Source organism: Dermacentor albipictus, chromosome 2, assembly GCF_038994185.2.
Source record: "Dermacentor albipictus isolate Rhodes 1998 colony chromosome 2, USDA_Dalb.pri_finalv2, whole genome shotgun sequence".
Taxonomy (NCBI): Eukaryota; Metazoa; Arthropoda; class Arachnida; order Ixodida; family Ixodidae; genus Dermacentor; species Dermacentor albipictus.
The window spans coordinates 5375272-5397026 of NC_091822.1; the positions used below are offsets into that span (position 1 = coordinate 5375272).

The 21755-nt window shown below is 48.3% G+C and overlaps 1 protein-coding gene across 1 annotated transcript; it reads right to left on the bottom strand.

The window, feature by feature from the left end:
• Positions 1–498: 498 nt before the first annotated feature.
• Positions 499–17712, bottom strand: LOC139055308 (uncharacterized). The gene is made up of 2 exons (XM_070532753.1): positions 17184–17712; positions 499–624 (listed from the first exon to the last, which is right to left on the bottom strand). The coding sequence occupies exons 1-2, from the start codon at positions 17515–17517 to the stop codon at positions 557–559; spliced, it is 402 nt and encodes a 133-aa protein (XP_070388854.1). The 5' UTR covers positions 17518–17712; the 3' UTR covers positions 499–556.
• Positions 17713–21755: the final 4043 nt, after the last annotated feature.

Here is a 21755-nt window from a genome sequence, read left to right on the forward strand (position 1 = left end):
GTTGAAAAGCGCGATTATTTACTTTAATAAGCACTCGATCTGAGGGCGCTTGCGGCAAAGCAAATGTCATAGAATGAAGCGCGTGGGCCGGTCCTTTCGCAACAAATGAACCGCGCTCCCGGACTGTTCGAGATAACAAAGGCGCTTACGAACACGACCACTCGTTAATGCAATATGCGCAAGTTTGCACGTTTATCAGGCCACGCATGCTCCTGGGCACGCCGTCCAGCTACCTGTGCCAGGTGTCGTCCCGCAGAGCAAAGCCGGCCGTTCGCACCCTCTACAGAGTAGCGCGCGGCACTGTACAGCGCCTCGCTGCGTAGAACTGCGGACAACAAGAAAACGCTCTGACCAACGAGTCTTTCTTTTTGCTTCTACAGCTCAACCACCCGCGGTTTTCATGCGATATCGTTCAGTAAAATGATTGCGAACGATCTTTATAAGCCTCCATCGAATATGTGTCACGTGCAATTTCGTAAAAATGCAAGACGCCTTGCGAAATGAGGAAATGCTTATTTTATTGTATATAAATGCTCGTTGCGGGCTTTTTGTGCATTCATCCAACGTTGTGGCACCAGGTAATCAGCAGTAGCTCCCGTACGAAGCTCCACCGGACGAAGTCATCTGAAAAAAAGCAAATTATAAGGATGTGTCATTTTGGTATTAACACATACGAATACTGTGTGTGGAGGCGAAATGTCCGAAATTGGTGAATGGGCGGCATTACAAACAAAAGCAGTTCGCTTTTACATACATGGCGTAGAAAATGCCCGACTCATCTGAAACAATACCGTGCATAGCACGAAAACATACAATTTTCAAACATTCCTCCATTCACGGGCTTTATTTCCTGCTCTTTAAGAGCACATATACACGGGGTGCTGCTGCTTCCAAAAGAACTTGGCTACAATCGACGCGATAGTGTGCTACGAATACACAGAGGTAGCCACAACACAGACACTCGACCAGACCATGCTGAACGCTCGCATAATTCTTTCTACTCGCACTCAAGACAAATGCGTGGGTGCAAAGCCCGTCTTCAGTCGTTCAGAAGACAATTTTCGAATGACAAGTTCCTGTGTGTTGAGCTCCTTCGCGTTATATTTTGCGCGCTCTGCCTGCGCAAGCAACACACTCCCATGTTATCACTCTTGGCAATTGCTCATCGCGTTTTCGACAAACGTGCGTACCGAAAGAGGGTTTAAATCGTTGCGAGGACATAAAAATTGTCACAAACTTGTCGCGGTAAGATTCCGTACACGCCAAACTAACTTTGTCGCCATGGCCGAACTGCTTTTCGCTCCGTCACGACAGGCACGGTGAGTGTGCCTCAAAATCATCCCAATATGCAACGAAAATCATTATAATCATGTTGGGGGTCAAAGAAAGCGTCACGAATTTGTCCCAGTAAGATTCAGTACACTTGAAAAAACTGCGCCACACAGCCGAGCTGCTTTTCGCTAACTGCGTCACAAGAGCAGGTGCAGTGCGCGTGCCTCATAAGAAACAAAAAAGTACCGAAATTTATTTTCAAGAATGATGGGTGTCAGAGAAAGCGCCACAGACTTGTCTTGTCCGTTCATTAAAGAGCGAAACCTAACTGCGTACTAGGGCCGAGCTGCTTTTGGCTAACCACATCGCACCACCAGGCGCGGCCACTGCGCTTGAAAAGTACCCGAAAAAGAAACGAAATTAGTTACAATAATGTTAGGGGTTAGAGAAAGCGCCAAAACTTGTCCCAGTGAGACTCAGTGCTACCGAAACTGCGTCACAATGGCCTGTGTCACCAGTGCACCCAAAAACTACCGAAATAAGTTAAAATAATGTTGGGCTCATAGAAAGCTACGCAAACATCTGCCAGTGCGAGTCCTTATTTCAATTTAGCTGTGCCATGATGGTCGAGCTGTTTCTCGCTACTTGCGTGACAAGTCTAGGTTCCGTGCCCTAAGCCTAATTGCTTGAAATGCGTCGCAGACAGTCGAACAAACTTTTTCACCTTGCGGTAGTCCAATAGTGCAGTGGTGCCGGGTCGAAGTGCAGAAGGAAAGTAAGAAGTCGCCGGGAGCCCAACAAACTAGGCTAAATCCAAAAATAGAAAAACAGGCAGATGGGCCACTGAACAGGCCAACGCTCAGTTGCGCGCGTTCGTAACTTGCTTCTTGCTGGTCTTTGGGTTGATAAAAAAAAGCCTGACATGAATTGCTTCATGTTACCATTTGTAAAGGCAATGAATGAGCTTTCATGCGATGGTATAACATGGTGTGACAAAGACGGCCACGAGTACACGACGAAAGTGTTTCCAGGTCCTTGTGCCGTAGATAGCGTGGCTAGGTGCAGTATAATGAACATGACCCAATTCAACGGCATGTATAGGTGTGCATGGTGTGAAGACCCTGGTGAAGTAGTAGAAAAGGGAAATGGGCATGTTCGTGTATATCCACGACGTAAGACTGCAGTGAAGCTAAGAACACCAGAGTCTTTTGAACATCATGCTCAGAAATCAAAACACCAACAAAGACCCAGCTGTGGAATAAAGGGACCCAGTGTTCTCACTTTATTAGCTTTTTTCTCCCTTGGGAAAAACTTTGTGGTGGACTACATGCACTCGGTCTGCTCTGGTTTTGTACGGGCAACTACATTCATGTGGCTGAATTCCCACCATTGTCGCCATTTCAAGCTCCGCCAAAAACTTCAAGATGCAGACAGCTGCCTGCTTTCTCTCACTCCCACGTGGGAACTTTCAAGGCTTCCTCGAACCTTGAAAGAAATAAAGGAATGGAAAGCTTCTGATTGGAAGAATTGGCTACTTTACTATTTGCCTGTTATACTAAAAGACTACATCCCAGGAAAAGAGTACTGTCACTGGATGAGATTTGTCTGCATTATGCACTACCTTCTTGGACCTTCGGTTTCCGTGGAACAGTTGGTTACCATTCAAAAAGACATGTTGCAATTCCTTTTAGAGCATGAAGAACTCTACGGAATTGAACATATGACCTACAATTCGCACCTTCTCCTGCATCTTGTGGACGCTGCTAAAAACTGGGGCCCAGTGTGGGGATTCTCTCTGTTCCCTTTCGAAGGAATGAACGGAACTCTAGGAAAGTTTGTTCAAGGAACACGCTATGCGAACATCCAAATTGTGCAAAAGTTTTGTATACTACAGTCTCTTTCAAAGTTGTGGTCAGAAAATTCTCAGCACAATGCACACTACAGTGTAAACAATGCTTTTAAGTCCCTCGTCAAAGGTTATAAACTCAGGAAGAATGTTTCACAGGAGGGTTCTGTGTTGCTGATTGGAAAAGGAGTGGTGAAAGAAGATGGAACACAGTACCAGAAAATTGGTATTGGGGCGCTCAAATTTTGTACTTCTCGGCTTGACAAGTACCGAAGGAAAAATTCCTATGTGCTTCAAAACGGCCTCTTTGGGCGCATTGTGCGAATTGTTTGTTTGAAGGGCAATTCATGTACAGGTATTGGTAACAGCACTATCGAAGTTCATGTTGAAGTCTTGCATGTTAGAAGGAAAATGTTCGCTGGCCTCCCCTATGATCAGTTTTTGCAGTTTGTAGAGGTTCAACCTACCAGTGACATATGTGTTGTAAATTCTAACTGCTTGAAAAAGTGCATTTGCTTGATGGATAAGGGTTCAATCTTTCTGTGCTCGTTTCATGAAAACCTAGTGCTTGAATCTACGTAACTCAGCTGTGTTCATTATTGTTGTTTCTTCTCAGTTGCTTATAAATACTTGAGGTAATGCAGTATGGAATATTGACTATGTCAGCGTACTTCTTTGAGGATAATATCCTGTTTTGTCTATCACCCCATTTCTTGTATGTTTTGTTTCTTTCTAGCTGCACTCTGTTAGCATAATTTTGTTTTTGCTTCCTGTACACAAAGAATGCTTTGTATTAAAAATTTTGACTGTCACCTTCATATGTTAGGCCAAATTATTATATACTGGACTCAACTGCTACACAACAAAAAATCAAAGACAAAGATGACACAAATTACTCAATGAATTAATTATTGAAAATTCTCAATGGCAATATTGTTATGCAATTGTTGACCAATCTCAACAGCTCTTGAAATTTTGTTGAAATCAGTTGATTCAACAATTACCCAAGAAGACATCAATGGTAAATCAACAGTCATTTTTGTACGGGGCAGCCGGTGTCGCTCAGTTTGGCCATATGGTTTGGCGGCATGTCCATAGGCGTGTCTGACGAATGACGCATGCATCAGCCACGTCATTCGCCTGTCGTTAGGCAACGGAAGAAAAGTAAGCCGCTAAGTGAAATTTATTTTTATACGCAGATATTTTCAGTTTTGCCGGGCAAAACTGAAAATATCTGCGGCTCCTACAAAGACCCACTTACTACTTTTCACGAGATCACCTCACACTATAGGGACGGCAGGAGGTTTTTTCCTCCCCCACATCAGAAGCTCAACCGAGCTCAGGCAGTCACATTAAGAATGATTCAAACTAAATCTTACCCCACACCTTTTGTGCTTAACAAAATTGACCGGGACTTTCCCGCGGAATGTAAAAGTTGTGGACACACTAGGTGTCTATTTGATCATATGTTCTGGCTGTGCCCCAACCAAAGGGCTTCGGATCTCAACAGTGAGGAGGACTGGAGTCGGCGCATATCCAGCGATGTCCTCCAAGATCAACTCCTGGCCGTCCGGAGAGCTCACGACATCGGGAAAGCCTTTGGCCTACGGGTGCCTACGTGGGCGGAGCCACCGACATAGCCCGGGGGCTTGTGCCCTCGGACCCTAGTTTCTCTGGACTAAAATAAAGTTCTTGCCATGCCATGCCATGCCGGGCAACAATAAAAAAAATGATGTTTGTTAATTTCGTTTCACATTCTCTCTGTTTTTCGATGCTCGCGGCAGCAAACGGTAGGCGTTAATACTAGCGTGACGTATTTGTTCCCGCCGAGTGTCCCCTCCTGTTGAATCTTGATCTGGACAACGAGACCACCTTCTGTAGGCTCTTGCGGTGCTCGGCTGTCTGGATTTACCATTGAAATTCGCTGATGAATATCACCAGTGAGGTGCAACTTTGGAGATACATTTTTTTATTTCAAATATGAGGGTAAATGAAAATGTGACTGCCTTCAATGTCGCCGTTTAAAGAACTGCCCAGAAGACACTTATAAAAATGTTTGTTAATAAATTTTAATTGATTAGTCTTCTGGAGCTGAAGTTCTTAGCGGCAAAGTATGTAGGAACTCGCGTGCAAGAACGCCATGTTCGACCCGCTTATAACCTTTTAACAAAAAATCTGTATTTTCTAAAAAAAAAGAGCATCCTGCATCTGTATACATCATAAGACTTCTGTGTCCACTCTCTCACCCCTGTGTGATGGGTCACCTTTCTACAGGTACTAAGTTCAATTGATGCTGTTACCCATACAGCAAAATGTATGCTTGTTATGTATTTGTGCGCGTATAGTGTTTGCGCGTACATCCTTCCTGATTTTCATTTCTTTATTATGTTCAGTTACGAACTTTAGGTTTGGGTTAGCCCTCTCTAACGTACATGATAGCCCGCTCTAACATAACGCCTATGTTCCAATTTTTGTACATGTAAAATAATAAGAAAAATCCCGGGAACATATGAGCCCACTAGCACAGATTAGAGCCATACTAACATAGTACGTGGGAGGCGACACTAATGTGCCATCTTAGTCATCGTCGTTGTTGTTGTCGTTGTTCGTTTTGTTCTTGTTCTTGCTTATTTGATGTCGTCGACGTCATAGTTGTTGTAGTCGTCACCGTGATCATGGCTGTCTGCGCAGAACTAAAAACCGGGGACGAAGGGCGCTAGAGAACAGCTTTCTTCCATTTCGCCACACGCTCACATCGTCGTGCCGGTATTGAAGTCCGAGTGATGGAGCCTAAGTCGTTTACTTCTGCATAGTGAAGAAAAGTTGCTGCGCTTTGCTACTGAGGAGTTGGTGGATTGAATTTCCGGCAGCGGATAGAGGCAGAGATAGAGCACAAAGGTAGGGAGTTTAACGAAATGAAAGTTTCTAGCTGCAATGGGCACATTCTATAATGATGAATGCTCAGTGAAAGCCAAAGCGTATGGACTTTTTGTGCCCATTAAAAAAACCGCAGTTCGTGAAAGTAAATATTCTCATCCATCCAGCTACTATGAACCATCAGCTTCCCGGATATGTTTGCTGGATGCCGCTTGGCCTCTCGCCGAGCCATGCGCAGGAGAAGACAGCAGTGTCGGCTTGTCCCGGAAGCAGGCCGTATGTTGCGCTTACTAGTCCGGGCGGTCAGATTATATTCCGGCCGTAACAGTTTTCTTAAGCATCAAATGCTTTTAGCTGCCGTCGTCGGCGACCTTCAAGTGACCTTGAGACAAAAGCCGGAGCCGTTATCCGGGGACTCAAACCGTAACACCCGGGCAAGCAGTGAAAACCTAACAAAATGTGGTCTTTGGCCCCCAATCCTTTGTACAGGGCCGTATTACATACGCTAGTTACTGCCCAAACAAGTTAGAAAAATTATTGCTTCTGAGTTCTTCCTGATGTTTGCTCGCAATATCACTCAAGCTGTAACTTCTAGTACGCTCAAGTTTTATTTGTCACTTCCAATAGCGACGTTCAAAAGGCAGATACAGTGCACTACACACTTGATTGTCATCTTTTGGCGCTGAGATAGGGTTGTCTGGGCTCGTTTGAACGCCAGCGGTCCGTCAGTTCTGCGGCGCGGATTTTGCGTCGCCTCGAGAGACGGTACGGCGCTGCGTGGCGCCTCCTTCAGGCGATTTTCTTCTTCTACCTGGGCAATGCGCTCTGTCTCTTTGGCGTCTTTCGCTGCCTGTCGTGCCACCTTCAGCAGGTTTTCTTCCAGCTGGGCAGCGTCCATATGAAGCAGTGCGCAGTGTAACGTGGTACGGTGTGGTGTGGCGGGGTGTGCCGTTGCGGAAATGACCGACACCCATTTTAAGATTGTGGCTAGTATCATCTGCAACCAATTTGCTTTGCGGTTTGCCATTTGATGCATACACCTACTCCCGATTACGGCAGAGCAAGCAAGGGTGCTGTCTCTACTTATCCGGTAGGAGATTTAACGATAATGTGAACGTGTGTGCGATAGCCTTTTCTTCTTCTTTTTTTTTGGCTATAAAGTGTTTTCTCAATCACAGTGTTTCCAGCGCGCGCCACTCGTGTTAGCGACGGACTTCGGCGGCCTGCTTTGGTGCTTTACGGCACAACTGGCAGGCATTTAAGGGAAAGATGAGAAAGAAAATGCCGTGCTCCCGTGCACATGAAGTGTCGCTGTTAAGTGGCGAAGCGCCTGCTTCCAGGGCAAGGCTGGCTTCAGTTGAAGGTGTTCGATGGGCTGTCCAGCCCCCTATTCCAAAGTCCACATTTAATGCCTCAGTTCGTCTGTCGGCTACAACATTTCTTAAACATCATGTGATTCTCTGGATTGTAGGCAAACCAAGACAGATGTTTTGGTACGCTGCGCACAGATAGAAGGCAATACGCACACAGCATTTCTCGAGTTAGTAATGTTCATGCCAGAAACTGCCAATTTTGCTATATAGCAGCAACGATCATTTACCGCAGCCGACCCGCAAGTATAAGATCGCCTAGTGGCCACAAAATGCAAAATGTGATTTGTTTAATTTCCATGCCAGCTGCAAAATTACGGAATTTTCCGAAATTCCCGTATCGTTTGTTAGATTGCTCAATATTTCCCAACATTATTCATTTAATGTTCGCATCACAAATAGCAAATATCGGTAAAATCCGTTGTTGCACTATTATAAATGTACTGCTTTATATTTTGTTATATTCATTTATGTATTTGTGGGACGAGAGAGCTAGAAGTGCAAGACGCTTTCAATAGCAATAATGTCTGCCCCTCTCAATGTGATCCTGCGCTGGCGGCTTTGTGCGTGCGTTCCGCAAAACAAATGCTGGCGCATCGGCTGACTGTGATAATCTCGTGGGGTTTCTCACTAAGATACATGCGAGTGAGATCGCAATCATCTTACTTGAAAATTGAGCTGATCAGCACGTTGTTTGAACAAGACAACTTGCTTCTCTGTATGTAGTAGCGCAAAAAGGACATTATACGAGCTTCGCACCTAACGCATATGTCTACGGCATGTGTATTCGCACTGGTGCGCTGTGGGAAAAGTAAACGGGATATATAGCGAGTCGCATTAGTTGCAATAGAGGGAGCAGTGCTCGTCCATTAGCGCTCGTGTGTGAGCGAAAAGCAGCCACGCCCTGTCAAATCAATTATTCGCTTATCACTTTGCGGAGAAACAATATTGTTCAGCCCATTCCACACTAACGCCACAAGCTCATCGTGTCTCTATTGCATGGGCACTCCTACGCTTACGGTCAAACATTAACATATTCAGACAAACGAAACAGTGCGATAACAAAGCCAACTAGATGGTATCTGCAAGACTGATATCTATGATGGCGTTCTTCGGAGGTCTGCGTTCATCTGTTCGTGGCTAAATGCAGCGATTCGTTGCGTTCAACTCAATGTTCAGAGCGCCGGCGAATGCAAATAGTGAGGTTGGCCTTGAGGGACATCGACAGCAGCCAACGTTGCCTTGCCGCTATTAGGAGAGCACAGTGGCGTTACCGGCTGCAGAACTTGCTGGTTGTCCCTATCTCCGGCATTGACGTTCACCAGAGGGTCCGTTTTATTAGTTCTCCGATTTTCGCTACAGTCTGCACGCTAGAGAAGTAGCTTTTGGGCGAGAAAAGAGGCACTCTACTGCAGAAGGAGGAAGCCAGAAGTCGTTGAATTAGGCCAGAAAGTGCGCGCTTACACTGGCGAAAGAACTAACGATTCGCTGAGAGCGCGTCTCCTCGGGAGTTTATTTTTCGTCGCAAGACGTCAACAAGTATTCGAACCAGCGCCCGACGATGGGTTTTGCCGAAGATAGCTTTCGACGCTCGACACGTATCCTCCGTTGGTGCGGTGCGTGGTTCATCCAAGATGCGACCAACTCTCCCGGCGGAGCTCCCCTGAAGAGAACGCTGACGCGTCCTTACACTTGGTACTCGGCCCTCTGCCTTTCCACGTTGTTCATCATCGAGTCCGGTCTCATATTCTGGACGCTTCTATTCAGTTTCGGTATGCGCAAGATGTTCCTGAACACGCTCTACGTCGTGCTCCACTTTACCGTTGTAACCAAGACCTTTCTCAGCGTAGTCTCGCTCTCTCTCAATGCCAACAAGTTCAAGAAACTCTTGGCGAAGGCGCGCCACTTCGAGACGTCGCGCAACTTCGTGTCACTGCCGCAAGAGAAACGTTTCATCACCAAGGGTGTCCTCCGAGTCTGGGGACAGGCCGTACTGATCATTGTGTTCGTGATAATCCGCAACATGGACATGATGTACATGGTGGACATAAGGAGCATACCACTGCTTATCGTGGTCAACGTGGTGCTGGGATCAGCCAGCGTGCTTCTCGTGGTCTACGACGGTGCGTACAGCACTGTCCTCAAGGCTCTCGTCGAGATCTTCCTCGCCTACCTGCAGAAGGCGGTGTACACGCTCAAGACGGCGCGCCACGTCACGGGCTCCACGGCCACCACCATGCTCGAGGCCTGCCGTCTGGACGTCAACTACGTCCAGGTACGCAGTGACTGCCGAATGTGTATGAACATTATCGGAAGAAAATATGACTAAAGAGACTGAAATCAGACAGGCAAGGATGGATAGAATAGCAAAATAACTACGCATTATTGAAAGAGCAGCACTAGGCGTACCTACATAATGCAAACGACATTTCATGAGGCAAACAGAAAAAATTTTGCTGTTGCCATTGGCACCAATGAAATTTGTATAGAAAATTGATATTGAAGAACATAAATGTATGGTATAGAGCTCTTTATAGCATAAACATTTTGACGCCATTAATCCCGATATACAATGACGAACCTGTAGTACGCAATTTAAAGGCAAACTTTCCACGTTTGCTTTTTTTTAATCAATCGCTTCAGAATACGCAAACGTATAGTATCGTCGTAGCCTCTGTGAACCTGGTGCAAACTCACAGCGATAGACCACTGATGTCGCTGCATATAAAACACTACGAAGAGTTTCTTGGCTAAAAGTGGCCACTCTTGGCATGCCTTGCGGAAGGATCATATATATATATATATATATATATATATATATATATATATATATATATATATATATATATATATATATATATTTATTTATTTATTTTAAATACTTTCAAGGCCCGTAGGCGGTACAGAAAGGAGTGGTACATATACATAGAAAAAATGCAGATGAATGAATAAAACATTTGTTAGATGGCTTGGAGAACAGCAGTCTTGAACCCCGATGAGTCTATAATAGTAGCGACCGATGCGGGAAGGTGGTTCCAGTCATTGCAGGTGCGAGGTAAAAAAGAGTAATAGTACGCGTTCGTGCGACAAGATGGCACGAAAACTTTATAAAGGTGATCACTGCGGGATGAAAAGTAGGAAGGACGGGTAAGAAGTTTTGCTTTTAATACCGGGTTGTGGTAAATCTTGTGGAAAAGGCAGAGGCGACTGTATGCACGACGTACTGAAAGTTCCGGTATGTTAAGGGTTTGCTTCATGAGTGTTACGCTAGCATGACGAGAGTAATTAGATAGAATAAAGCGGCACGCGCGGTTCTGAATGGCTTCGAGGGAGAGGGTTAGTGATATTTGAGGGGGATCCCAGATGGCCGAGGCATACTCTAATTTTGATCGAACGAGTGTTTTGTAAAGCGTCAGTTTTAAAGATGATATATATATATATCATCTATATATCATATATCATATGTATATATATCAATATATATATATATATATATATATATATATATATATATATATATATATATATATATATATATATATATATATATATATTGTTGCGTGCGAAGGAGACCGTTTGTAACCCTTACGGATGAAGGGGACCGTTTACTTTAAGTCGCGAAGGTGAGCGCAAGAGCGGTCAGCTGGTTTATCAACTGAGCGTCGTCCTCTTCTTCCTTCCTCCACTCGGGACCGCAAGCACGTTCACTGGTCTTCGTTTTCTTCATGCGTAACATTCCTCTCGTCGCAGACGAAGCCCGCCGGGCGAGTCAATCCATGTGTCTTGACGTGAACAATTTCAAGCGGGCGACATGGACCACTTGTGTCTTGGCAGCTCTTCTACCACTCGCCGTGACGCGAGCTATGTTATACGTGACTTCCGTGAGTCTGTTAATAATCACAAACGGTCCATCGTAGGTGGCCAAAAGCTTTTGGCATAACCCGCGTTTCCGTACTGGAGTCCACAGCCAGACTAAATCACCAGGGCGATAGGTTACCGGACGGTGGCGAATGTCGTAGCGTGCTTCTGATCTGTCCTGCGATGCCAAAGTGCGCAAACGAGCAATACGACGAGCTTCTTCGGCGAGGCAGAGAGTCTCGGCGACAGTGGGATTTTCGTGACTGCAGAAGGGGAAAAAGAGTCGATTGTGTACCGTGGTGGCCGTGCGTACAGCAGGAAGAAAGGGCTATAGCCGGTGGTCTCGTGCTTGGCGGTGTTGAACGCGTACGTGATAAAAGGCAGTACGTCATCCCAGTTCTTGTGGTTGGATGAAACATACATAGATAGCATGTTTACAATTGTTCGGTTGGTGCGCTCCGTAAGCCCATTCGTTTGTGGATGGTATGGTGTCGAGTGACGCAAGTGGGAATCACACAAACGAAGCAGCTCCTCTACGACGTCTGCTGTGAATTGTCGTCCACGGTCGCTGATGATCACGCGAGGCGGACCATGTCGCAGGATCACATATTGCAGCAAGAATGTTGAAACGTCAGTGGCAGTCGCGGAAGGCACGGCCGCCGTCTCGCAGTAGCGTGTGAGGTAGTCGACGCAAACAACTATCCAACGGTTTCCCTTGGCTGATTTCGGAAATGGGCCTACGAAGTCAATGCCCACTTGTTGGAAAGGCGTGCTTGGAGGCGGGATTTGCTGCAGAAGACCTGCTGGAGCAGTAGATGGCCGTTTGTGGCGCTGACACTGCATGCAGCTGGCCACATACGTCTCAACAGACTGTCGCATTCCAGGCCAATAAAAGCGTTCCGGAATCCGGTAGAGCGTCCTCGCCGAACCTAGATGGCCAGACGTAGGGTCGTCGTGCATAGCACTCAGAATCGCTGTGCGAAGGCTCTCCGGCACCACTAGGAGAAAACGTGCGCCAGTGCTGGAAAAGTTCTTCTTATAGAGGAGTCCATCACGTACACAGAAATGGTTTGCTGTCGTCGAGGCGGTCGTAGCGGTGAAGAGTGGTGTTGATTTATCGTCTTTTCGCTGTTCGGTTTTGAAGCAGTCGACGTTTGAAAAACGCGGAGACACAGAAGCCACGAGGTGATCGAAGTCGTCGGCGTCACAGTCCGTAGTACTAAGTGGCATACGCGAGAGACAGTCCGCATCAGCGTGTCGTCGACCACTCTTATAAGAGACGGTGAAGCTGTATTCTTGCAGTCGGAGCGCCCAGCGCGCAAGGCGGCCACAAGGGTCACGAAGATTAACAAGCCAACACAATGAGTGGTGGTCGGTGACCACTGTAAAGGGGCGTCCATACAGGTAAGAACGAAACCGCTGAACCGCAAATATTACCGCGAGGCATTCTTGTTCCGTCACAGTGTAATTCTGCTCGGGCCTACTTAAGGAGCGGCTTGCATATGCGATCACGTGTTCGCGGTCACCGTAGCGTTGAACTAGGACGGCACCAATACCTATGCCACTGGCACCCGTATGGAGTTCTGTCGGAGCTGAAGGACTGAAGTGTTGAAGAACCGGTCGTGACGCCAGCAGGAACTTCAACTGACGAAAAGAAGAGTCGCACTCCGGAGTCCACTCAAAGGGGGTGTCCTTTCGTAGCAGGCATGTCAGCGGATACGCAACGTCGGCGAATTTAGGAATAAATCGGCGGAAATAGGAACAACGCCCCAGAAAACTACGGAGCTCCTTGACACAGCGTGGTGCACTGAACGCTTCAACGGCTGCTGTTTTTTGGGGATCAGGGCGTATGCCGTCCTTGTCGACGAGGTGCCCAAGTACAAGGGTTTGGCGGTCTCCGAAGTGGCATTTCTTAGAGTTTAACACTAGACCAGCGTTTCTGATGCAGTTCAGGACAATATTCAGACGCGAGTTGTGTTCGCTGAAGGTGCGGCCAAAGATGACGACGTCATCGAGGTAGCACATGCAGATGTTCCACTTCAAGCCACGCAATACAGTGTCCATAAATCTCTCGAAAGTTGCTGGAGCGTTGCACAATCCAAAGGGCATCGCATTAAATTCGAAGAGCCCGTCAGTGGTTACAAAAGCAGTCTTCTCCTTGTCGTCAGGATGCATCGGAATTTGCCAATAGCCAGATCGTAAATCTACTGAGGAAAAGTAAGAGGCGGAATGAAGGCAGTCTATTGCGTCATCAATACGTGGGAGTGGGTACACGTTCATTTTTGTTACAGCATTCAAACGACGATAGTCGACACAAAATCTCCAAGATCCATCTTTTTTTTTAACAAGAATCACTGGAGCTGCCCACGGACTTGCTGACTCTTGTACGACTCCCTTTTTCATCATTTCGTGCAATTGTTCGTTGATAATCTGGCGCTCTGATGGTGAAACACAATATGGCTTTTGTCTAATCGGATTTGCCGAACCCGTGTTGATGGTATGGCGCGTTCGAGACGCAGGGATTGCAGGTATGTTGTCCTTCTGCGCAAAGTCGAATACCGAAACGTGCTTCGAAAGCACACCCACTAACGTTCGGCGTTCACTCGTGCTGAGCGATTTATTTACCATCGACAAAAGGGCCGTTTCCGAACTGTGGCCATCAGCTTCTTCCGGCACATCTGTAAGTTCAGCCACTCATAAGGACGCGTGTTCCCTGGCGAAGGCTAATTTCATGCCATCTGGTAGTATCACGGGCTCCTTAGAACAGTTTACGGTCCATAAGCCAGCGCGTCCGCCTTTGATCGACACCACACAATGTGGCACCAACACATTCTTCTTCATACAGTTAAAGTGCATCGGCTCTACGGTAGCTTCGAAGCAGTCGGAATCCGCGCCGCAACAGACAACGGGAACGCAAACGGTAGATGATGCAGGTATGACCGTATCACCACAAACACAGTGTAGTTTCGTGATCTACAGGGTTCTCCAGGAGTCCTGGTGGAATCTTACCACTTAAGAATACTTTTCCTGTGCGGCAGTCGACAGTAGCACTACACTCCCGCAAGAAGTCCACGCCGAGAATAACATCATGAGTCGACCGAGGAATAATTACAAACTCTGTCGTGATAACATGGCCTCCCAAAAATACGTCAGCATTACACACACCAATAGGTCGCAACGGCTCACCACTCACTCCACAGAACTTTGAATCTTCGTCCCATTTAAACAAAACCTTTCGCCCTAACAAGTGTTTAAAAGAGACACTCATGACCGAAATTGTTGCGCCTGTGTCCACCAGAGCCATCACAGGGACATTATCTACAAGCACGCGCACTTTGTTTTTCAGCATCAACACAGGAGGTATTTCTGTCAGTAGCACGTCTCCAGCGACCTCACCTCCATCGGCCGCGCTAGCTAGTTTTCCGGTGACGAAGGGGACCTGGTGTGATGCCGCGGTGAGCGAGAACGGGGAGCACGACGTTGCGGTGGGGGTGTCAAACTCCTGTCAGATGCCGGGGAGCGATTCCGGGAGCTGCTGAGCCAATACTCGTCGCCAGATGATACGTGTGCTGGCCACGGGGCACCGTGTGGCCGTTCGGAGGGCCGAGAAAACTCTGAGGGCTGGCCATACCACGTGGTCATACGCTGGTTGCAAAACCGCGATATATGACCCGGGACACCACAGGAATAACACACCGGGAGAGGTCGAAACCTTGGTTGTTCGTCGATGAAGCGGATATTATCATTTTCCCGCGTGTAGTGGGTTGGTTCGTGGCGTGTGTCACGACGATACATCGGGCGTCGAGTAGGCGTGCGTTGAGCGCGTTGGTCATAGCGCGGAGTCGGAGGGCGTGTTGTCATCCTCGACTGTGGGGCTGCGCTGTACTCTACGGCCGCTGCAGTAACCATCGGCTGCCAAGGGGCCGAATGTGGCGTCGTCATAGCCTCACGTGACGTGTACGCACCATGGTGGTCAACAGTTGAATGCAACGGCTCTTCGCGGCGGGAAAGTTCCTCGCGGACGATCTGTCGGATCGTCGAAGGAAAGTCGAGGCAAGGACTCGTGTCCACACTGGCAACCATCGTAACGTTTGCCAACCGACCAAACTTTGGCGCAATCCGACGCATCTTGAGCGTTTCAAAAGTTCTGCAGTGCCGGATGACGTCGGACACAGAATTGAGGCTCTCCTTTCTCTCCTTTTTTTTTGCGCTTGCCAGTTGCATCGGAAAACTAATGGAGAGGATGGTTCTAGCACGGCTAGAATGGTACCTCGAACATTACCAGGTATACTCAGATGCAGTGGCCGGTTTCAGGCGGGGCCGTTCTTCCATAGACAACGTTATCGACTTGGTGACGTACGTCGAGCACCAGAAGTCCTGCAAAAGATTATCTGCTGCCCTGTTTCTGGATGTTAAAGGAGCGTACGATAACGTAACGCACGAAGCGATTTTGAACGCGTTAGAGGCAGTAGGACTTGGCGGCAAAGTATATATTTGGATACGTAGCTATCTACATACGAGATCCTTTTTCGTACTTACCGAGGATGGCCCGACCTCCCAGCATTACAGTAACCGTGGGGTGCCTCAGGGCGGAGTACTCAGCCCAACGCTCTTCAGTCTAACACTCATTGGACTCACCGACATCCTACCAGGCATTGTTAGGCTCTCCATCTATGCCGACGACATTTGCATTTGGACGTCGGCTGTGACGCGACTGCAGCTTCGCGCGCGGCTTCAAAAGTCAGCTACTTTGACATCATCCTACCTTCGAGAACAAGGACTTCATATATCATACGAGAAGTGCGCAGCGGTGGCATTTACCAGGAAATCAATGTCGCCATACGTGATATCCGTCGACAGACACATGATCTCGTACAGCACGAGTCACAGATTTTTAGGGGTGGTCCTTGCCAAAATCTCTCCTGGACCCCTCATGTGAATTATGTGAAAAAACACCTGACAGGAATTTGCCATATGTTTAAGTTCCTTGCAGGAAAGACCTGGGGAGTGCCAATACACTCTATGCTGCAACTGTACAGGGTCCTCTTTATTGGATTCCTGCGATACAGCCTACCTGTCATGTCCAACACCTGCAGAACTAACCTGAACATAATCCAAAGCATCCAAGCCCAAGCACTCAAGATATGTCTCGGTCTACCGCGGAGTGCGTCAACGACTGAAGTTATTGCAGTGGCTCAAGATTTCACTATTAGAACGCACATTAGCATTGAAACAATGCGTGTGCACCTAAGACACTTCGCCCGGAACCCTACCCACCACCTAGCAAGTCTCCCAGTAGATAGGCCCCACACGACATTCAGTGCGACTGTCTTCGCGCATCGTGCCTCTTTCAGGTCAGGTTACACCCCTGCGGCAAGGCCTTCTATTCCTCCATGGTGTATGCGCCGTACTCAAGTGAACCTTACAGTCCCGGGACTTCAGAAAAAGTCGGTCTTGCCATCATCAGCGCTCAAGCAACTAACTTTATTTCTCTTGTACGAGAAATACAGCGACTGCACACACGTCTACACTGATGGATCAACTACATCAACCAGTTCCGGCGGCGCTGTAGTTATACCAACAATGAGAATAACCAAGCGGTTCAAGACTTCCCATGTCACTACGTCTACAGCTGCAGAGCTCGCGGCTCTCCGCGACGCGCTTCAAGTGATAAATACTAAAAGTCCTAGAAAATGGGCAGTCTTCTGCGATTCCAGGCCGGCCTTGCAATGTGTGCATTCATTGACTATTGACTGGTTGACTATTGACATTGACTATTGACTGGTTAACATCCCTGCCTTCCTGTATTCTTCTCTCTCTCTCCTTTCGAATTAGAAAATTGTACACATCCTCAGCCACTCCTTTCAGCAAATGTCCAACTTTATCTTCTTCCTAAATGTGAGCACTGACCACCTTGCACAACTTTAATACTTCTTCGATATATGTTGTGCATGTCTTACCTGGTAGCTGCGCCCGTTGAGACAGTGTCTGCTCCGCACGCTTCTTTTTGGCGACTGAGTCCCCAAAACACGCCTTTAGCTCGTCAACAAAATGTTCCCACGTCGTAAGCGCGTCCTCGTGGTTCTTATACCACACGAGGGCGGTATCGGTCAAGAACACCACATTGGTGAGCTGAGCGGTTGCATCCAACCCGTCGGATTTGCTGACTCGTTTGTAGTGGACGAGCCACTCGTCGGCATCTTCCCCCGCTTTGCCTCCGAAGGTGGGTGGAACTCGGTAGTATGGGGGTGGACTGCTAGGCGCTGCCCTTGGAGTGGCTCCTTCTTCCGGCATGTCGAAGATGGTCACGGCTGATGGCGGGAGGCTGGCAAGTTGACGGCTTCGACGAAGCTGCGGCAGCGATGGTTCCGTTGTTGTGAGCGATACCCCGCACCTCCACCACTTTGTTGCGTGCGAAGGAGACCGTTTGTAACCCTTACGGATGAAGGGGACCGTTTACTTTAAGTCGCGAAGGTGAGCGCAAGAGGAGTCAGCTGGTTTATCAACTGAGCGTCGTCCTCTTCTTCCTTCCTCCACTCGGGACCGCAAGCACGTTCACTGGTCTTCGTTTTCTTCATGCGTAACAATATTGACACGTGTACTTATCTTTATCGGGCAACCACGTTTTGCCGCTTAACAACTGTAATCGCAGAGCGAGGGACGCGCCTGCATGTATCCGACATTTCTGGAAAGTTATCGACGCTTCTATCCGCGTGTCTGTTGTCGCCGAACCTTGTTTTATCAGATTTCATCGCGTGACACGAATGGTGTAGAACTTTGTGGAAGACACGTGGGTCCCATCAGTTAATCTGGAACATTCGACGACTGATCTATAAAACCCGACGCGCTTGACCCGCTGATCAGTTTTCCGACGATCGCCGACCGTGTTCGCCGCTATCGTTGTGCTATAAGTGTAGCCTGCTTTTGTGGGCACAGGTTCGCCCAATAAAAGCTAGTTTTGTATTCCACCGTATTGCTTCTTTCTTCACCGTCACTACCACGTGACAATATATATATATATATATATATATATATATATATATATATATATATATATATATATATATATATATATATTGTAAGCACTATTAACGTACTTCGTCGTTTTCATTTGTACATAGCCATCATCATCTTCCCTCTTCTTCGACTTCTTCGCGCGTGAGCTGCGGGCGTTGACTTTTTTGGAATAAACAGCGCTGGACAACTTGATCGGTCTCGGTATTATAAAGTGGTGGAGGTACGTCAAGATCCCGACGTCCTCTCGCGTTCCCGTCCTCCCTGGAGCTCCGTTCCGGTCGCCGCCTGCACCCAGCTGCCCCTACAACAATGGACACTTCCAACCCCGGCCCTTCCGGCGCCTCTAACCCTACCACACCGACGACCCCGCCTGCGGCGCCCTCTTGGACTGTGACGAGCCCTCAGCGCGATCCCCCTGTCTTCGCGGGACTCCGCGGTGATGACGTAGTCGATTGGATCGACCACTACGACCGCGTGAGTTCTTGCAACAAGTGGAACGACACCCAGAAATTGAGGCACGTCGCCTTCTACTTGACCGGTGTTGCAAAGACGTGGTATTTCAACCACGAATCCGACATCGCGGATTGGTCCACATTTACCTCGAAGCTGCGGCAAATCTTCGCTTCCTCGTCTGGCCGTGCAGAAGTCGCCAAACAGAAGCTGGGAACGCGGCGCCAACTTCCCCAAGAGTCTTACACCTCATACAAAGAGGATGTCTTGGCTCTGTGCCGCCGTGCGAATCCTAGCATGACGGAAGCCGAACGCGTTCGTCACATCTTAAAAGGCATTGGGCCTGTCGCATTCAACGCCTTAATCGTGCAAAATCCGGCTTCTGTCCAAGACATCACTTCAACGTGTCAACGCCTCGACGAGCTGCAGTCTATTCGTCTTCCACATGACAGCAGCGATCCTCAGGTTCCCCATTCTCCAGATCTACGTGCTCTTATCCGCACCATCATCCGCGAAGAGCTTCAACTACAAGACCTCAGGCGTACACCTGCTGCCTGCGCCCCAACCCCCGCCTTCGACTTGCTCGAGGTCGTAAAGCAGGAGTTGACAGCGATGACTACACCCACGACGCATCTTGCTCCGGTAGCGCGCTACACACCTACCTACGCGGATGTTGTTTCGCTACCCACCCCTACCGTGCCTTCCGTGCCTACTGGCGCTTCCTATGACCGTTTGGCTTCGATGGGAACCAAAGCACTTGCTGCGCCATCGTACCCTCAGTGGCGTCCACCTTGTCCAGTTTGTTTTTACTGCGGTATACGCGGCCATATATCTCGCTTCTGTCGCCGGCGCCAGCAGGATGAAAGGCGAGGCTATGCTGAGCACGAAAGAGACCGCACTCGCCGATCAGACGACTACTATCCCGGACCGTACTCGTCCCCGCAACAGCGTTCTCCGTCTCTACCAGCTGCTCCCAATCTGCCTCATAGTTCCCGTTCGGCCAGACGTCGTTCCCCATCCCCTTACCGGCGCTCTACATCACCGCTTCGCCCCACTTCCCATTTTGTCGACCAGCACTCGGAAAACTAACTGTTGCAGTTTTTGGAGGGGAAACTGCTTCTTATCAGTCTTCAAAAATTCCTCCTGTTCGCCCGGCCAACATGCTTTCTGTGACTGTCGAAGGTGTGCCCGCGTCAGCTCTCATCGATACCAGTGCCGCCGTTTCTGTGCTTCGGAGTGATCTGTGTTCGCGGCTCCATAAAGTAAAAACGCCTTATCTTGGACCTATTTTGCGTGGTGCTAATAATGCATTCATTCACCCTGACGGACAGTGTACTGCTCGTGTGCTCATCGATGGCATACGCCACCACATCGAGTTTATCATCCTTCCAACGTGTATCCATGAACTTATACTGGGTTGGGACTTTCTACATTCTGCTTCAGCCGTCATTTCATGTAGAGAGGAAGTTGTCCACATCACGGATACAGAGCTTGTACCTGTTGCGGACTCTTCACTTTCATGCGTGAACTTGACCATCGCTGCCGACTACGTCCTGCGTCCTGGTCACGAAGACGTTGTAGCCGTTTCATCCAGTCAGATCGCCGACGGAGACGCCCTAGTCGCCCCTTCTTCCCGCTGTACTTCTCGCGGAATTCTCATTGCCACCTGTCTCGTCCGGTTTTCACGCGGCCGCGCCCTTCTGTCTGCTTGCAACACGACCCCAGATCCTGTGATGCTGCCCAAAGGGATGACAGTGGCAACCCTCTCCGACACTCAACCTATCTCTCTAGTCGCGCTTTGCCCTTCTTCATCGCCAGCCCCAACCTCAGGTTTGGATGATTCTTTCCCTCCTCCAGCCGTTCTTGGTTCTGACCTAGCAGCCGCGCAGTCCGAAGCCCTAATGGTGGTCTTGGCAAAACACAAAGCCTGTTTCGATAGCTGTTCCCCTGTGTTGAGCCAAGCTCCTGCGGCTACACACCGCATCGAAACCGATGGTTCCGCTATTATACGACGACGCCCCTATCGTGTATCGCCGTCCGAACGAAAGGTCATTGAACAACAGGTCGCTGACATGCTTGCGCGGAAGACAATACGACCTTCATCTAGCCCATGGGCGTCTCCCATGGTCCTGGTAAAGAAAAAAGATGGCTCAGTTCGCTTTTGCGTGGATTATCGAGCGCTCAAGAAGATCACACGCAAGGACGTATATCCGATACCTCGAATTGACGACGCTTTGGACACACTACAAGGGGCGGAGTATTTCTCCAGCCTTGATCTTCGATCAGGATATTGGCGAATTCCGATGAACGAGACTGACAAAGAAAAGACCGCATTTGCTACACCGGATGGCCTTTATGAATTTAACGTGATGCCTTTTGGCCTTTGTAATGCTCCTGCCACATTTGAGCGCATGATAGACAACGTCCTTCGTGGTATAAAATGGAAGACATGCCTCTGTTATCTGGACGATATTGTCATCTTTTCGTCTGACTTCAGCCAACATCTTCATCGATTAGACGAAGTTCTCAAGTGCCTTGCGAACGCTGGTCTCCAAATCAATACAAAAAAATGCAAATTTGCAAGCAAAACAATAAAAGTATCGGGTCACGTCGTCTCAAAAGCTGGCATCCAGCCTGACCCCGAAAAGATAAGTGCCGTTCTTCAGTTTCCTCGCCCCCAGCAACAGAAAGATCTACGTAGTTTCCTCGGCTTGACGTCATATTTTCGTAGATTTATACGCAACTTCGCAGCAATAGTAGCTCCTCTACACAAGCTACTGGTTACCGGTGCCTCTTTCACGTGGACTAGCGACTGCGAGTCGGCTTTTCAAGCTCTTAAGCGGCATCTTACTTCCGGACCAGTGCTTCGCCACTTCGATAATCGTGCCCCCACCATACTCCATACTGACGCAAGCGCACAAGGTATTGGCGCAGTACTTCTGCAACGTAATACAGAATCTAAAGAGCAAGTCATAGCATATGCCAGCCGAACACTTTCTCCAGCTGAGCGGAACTACACCATTACAGAGCAAGAGTGCCTGGCTATTGTTTGGTCGATTCAGAAA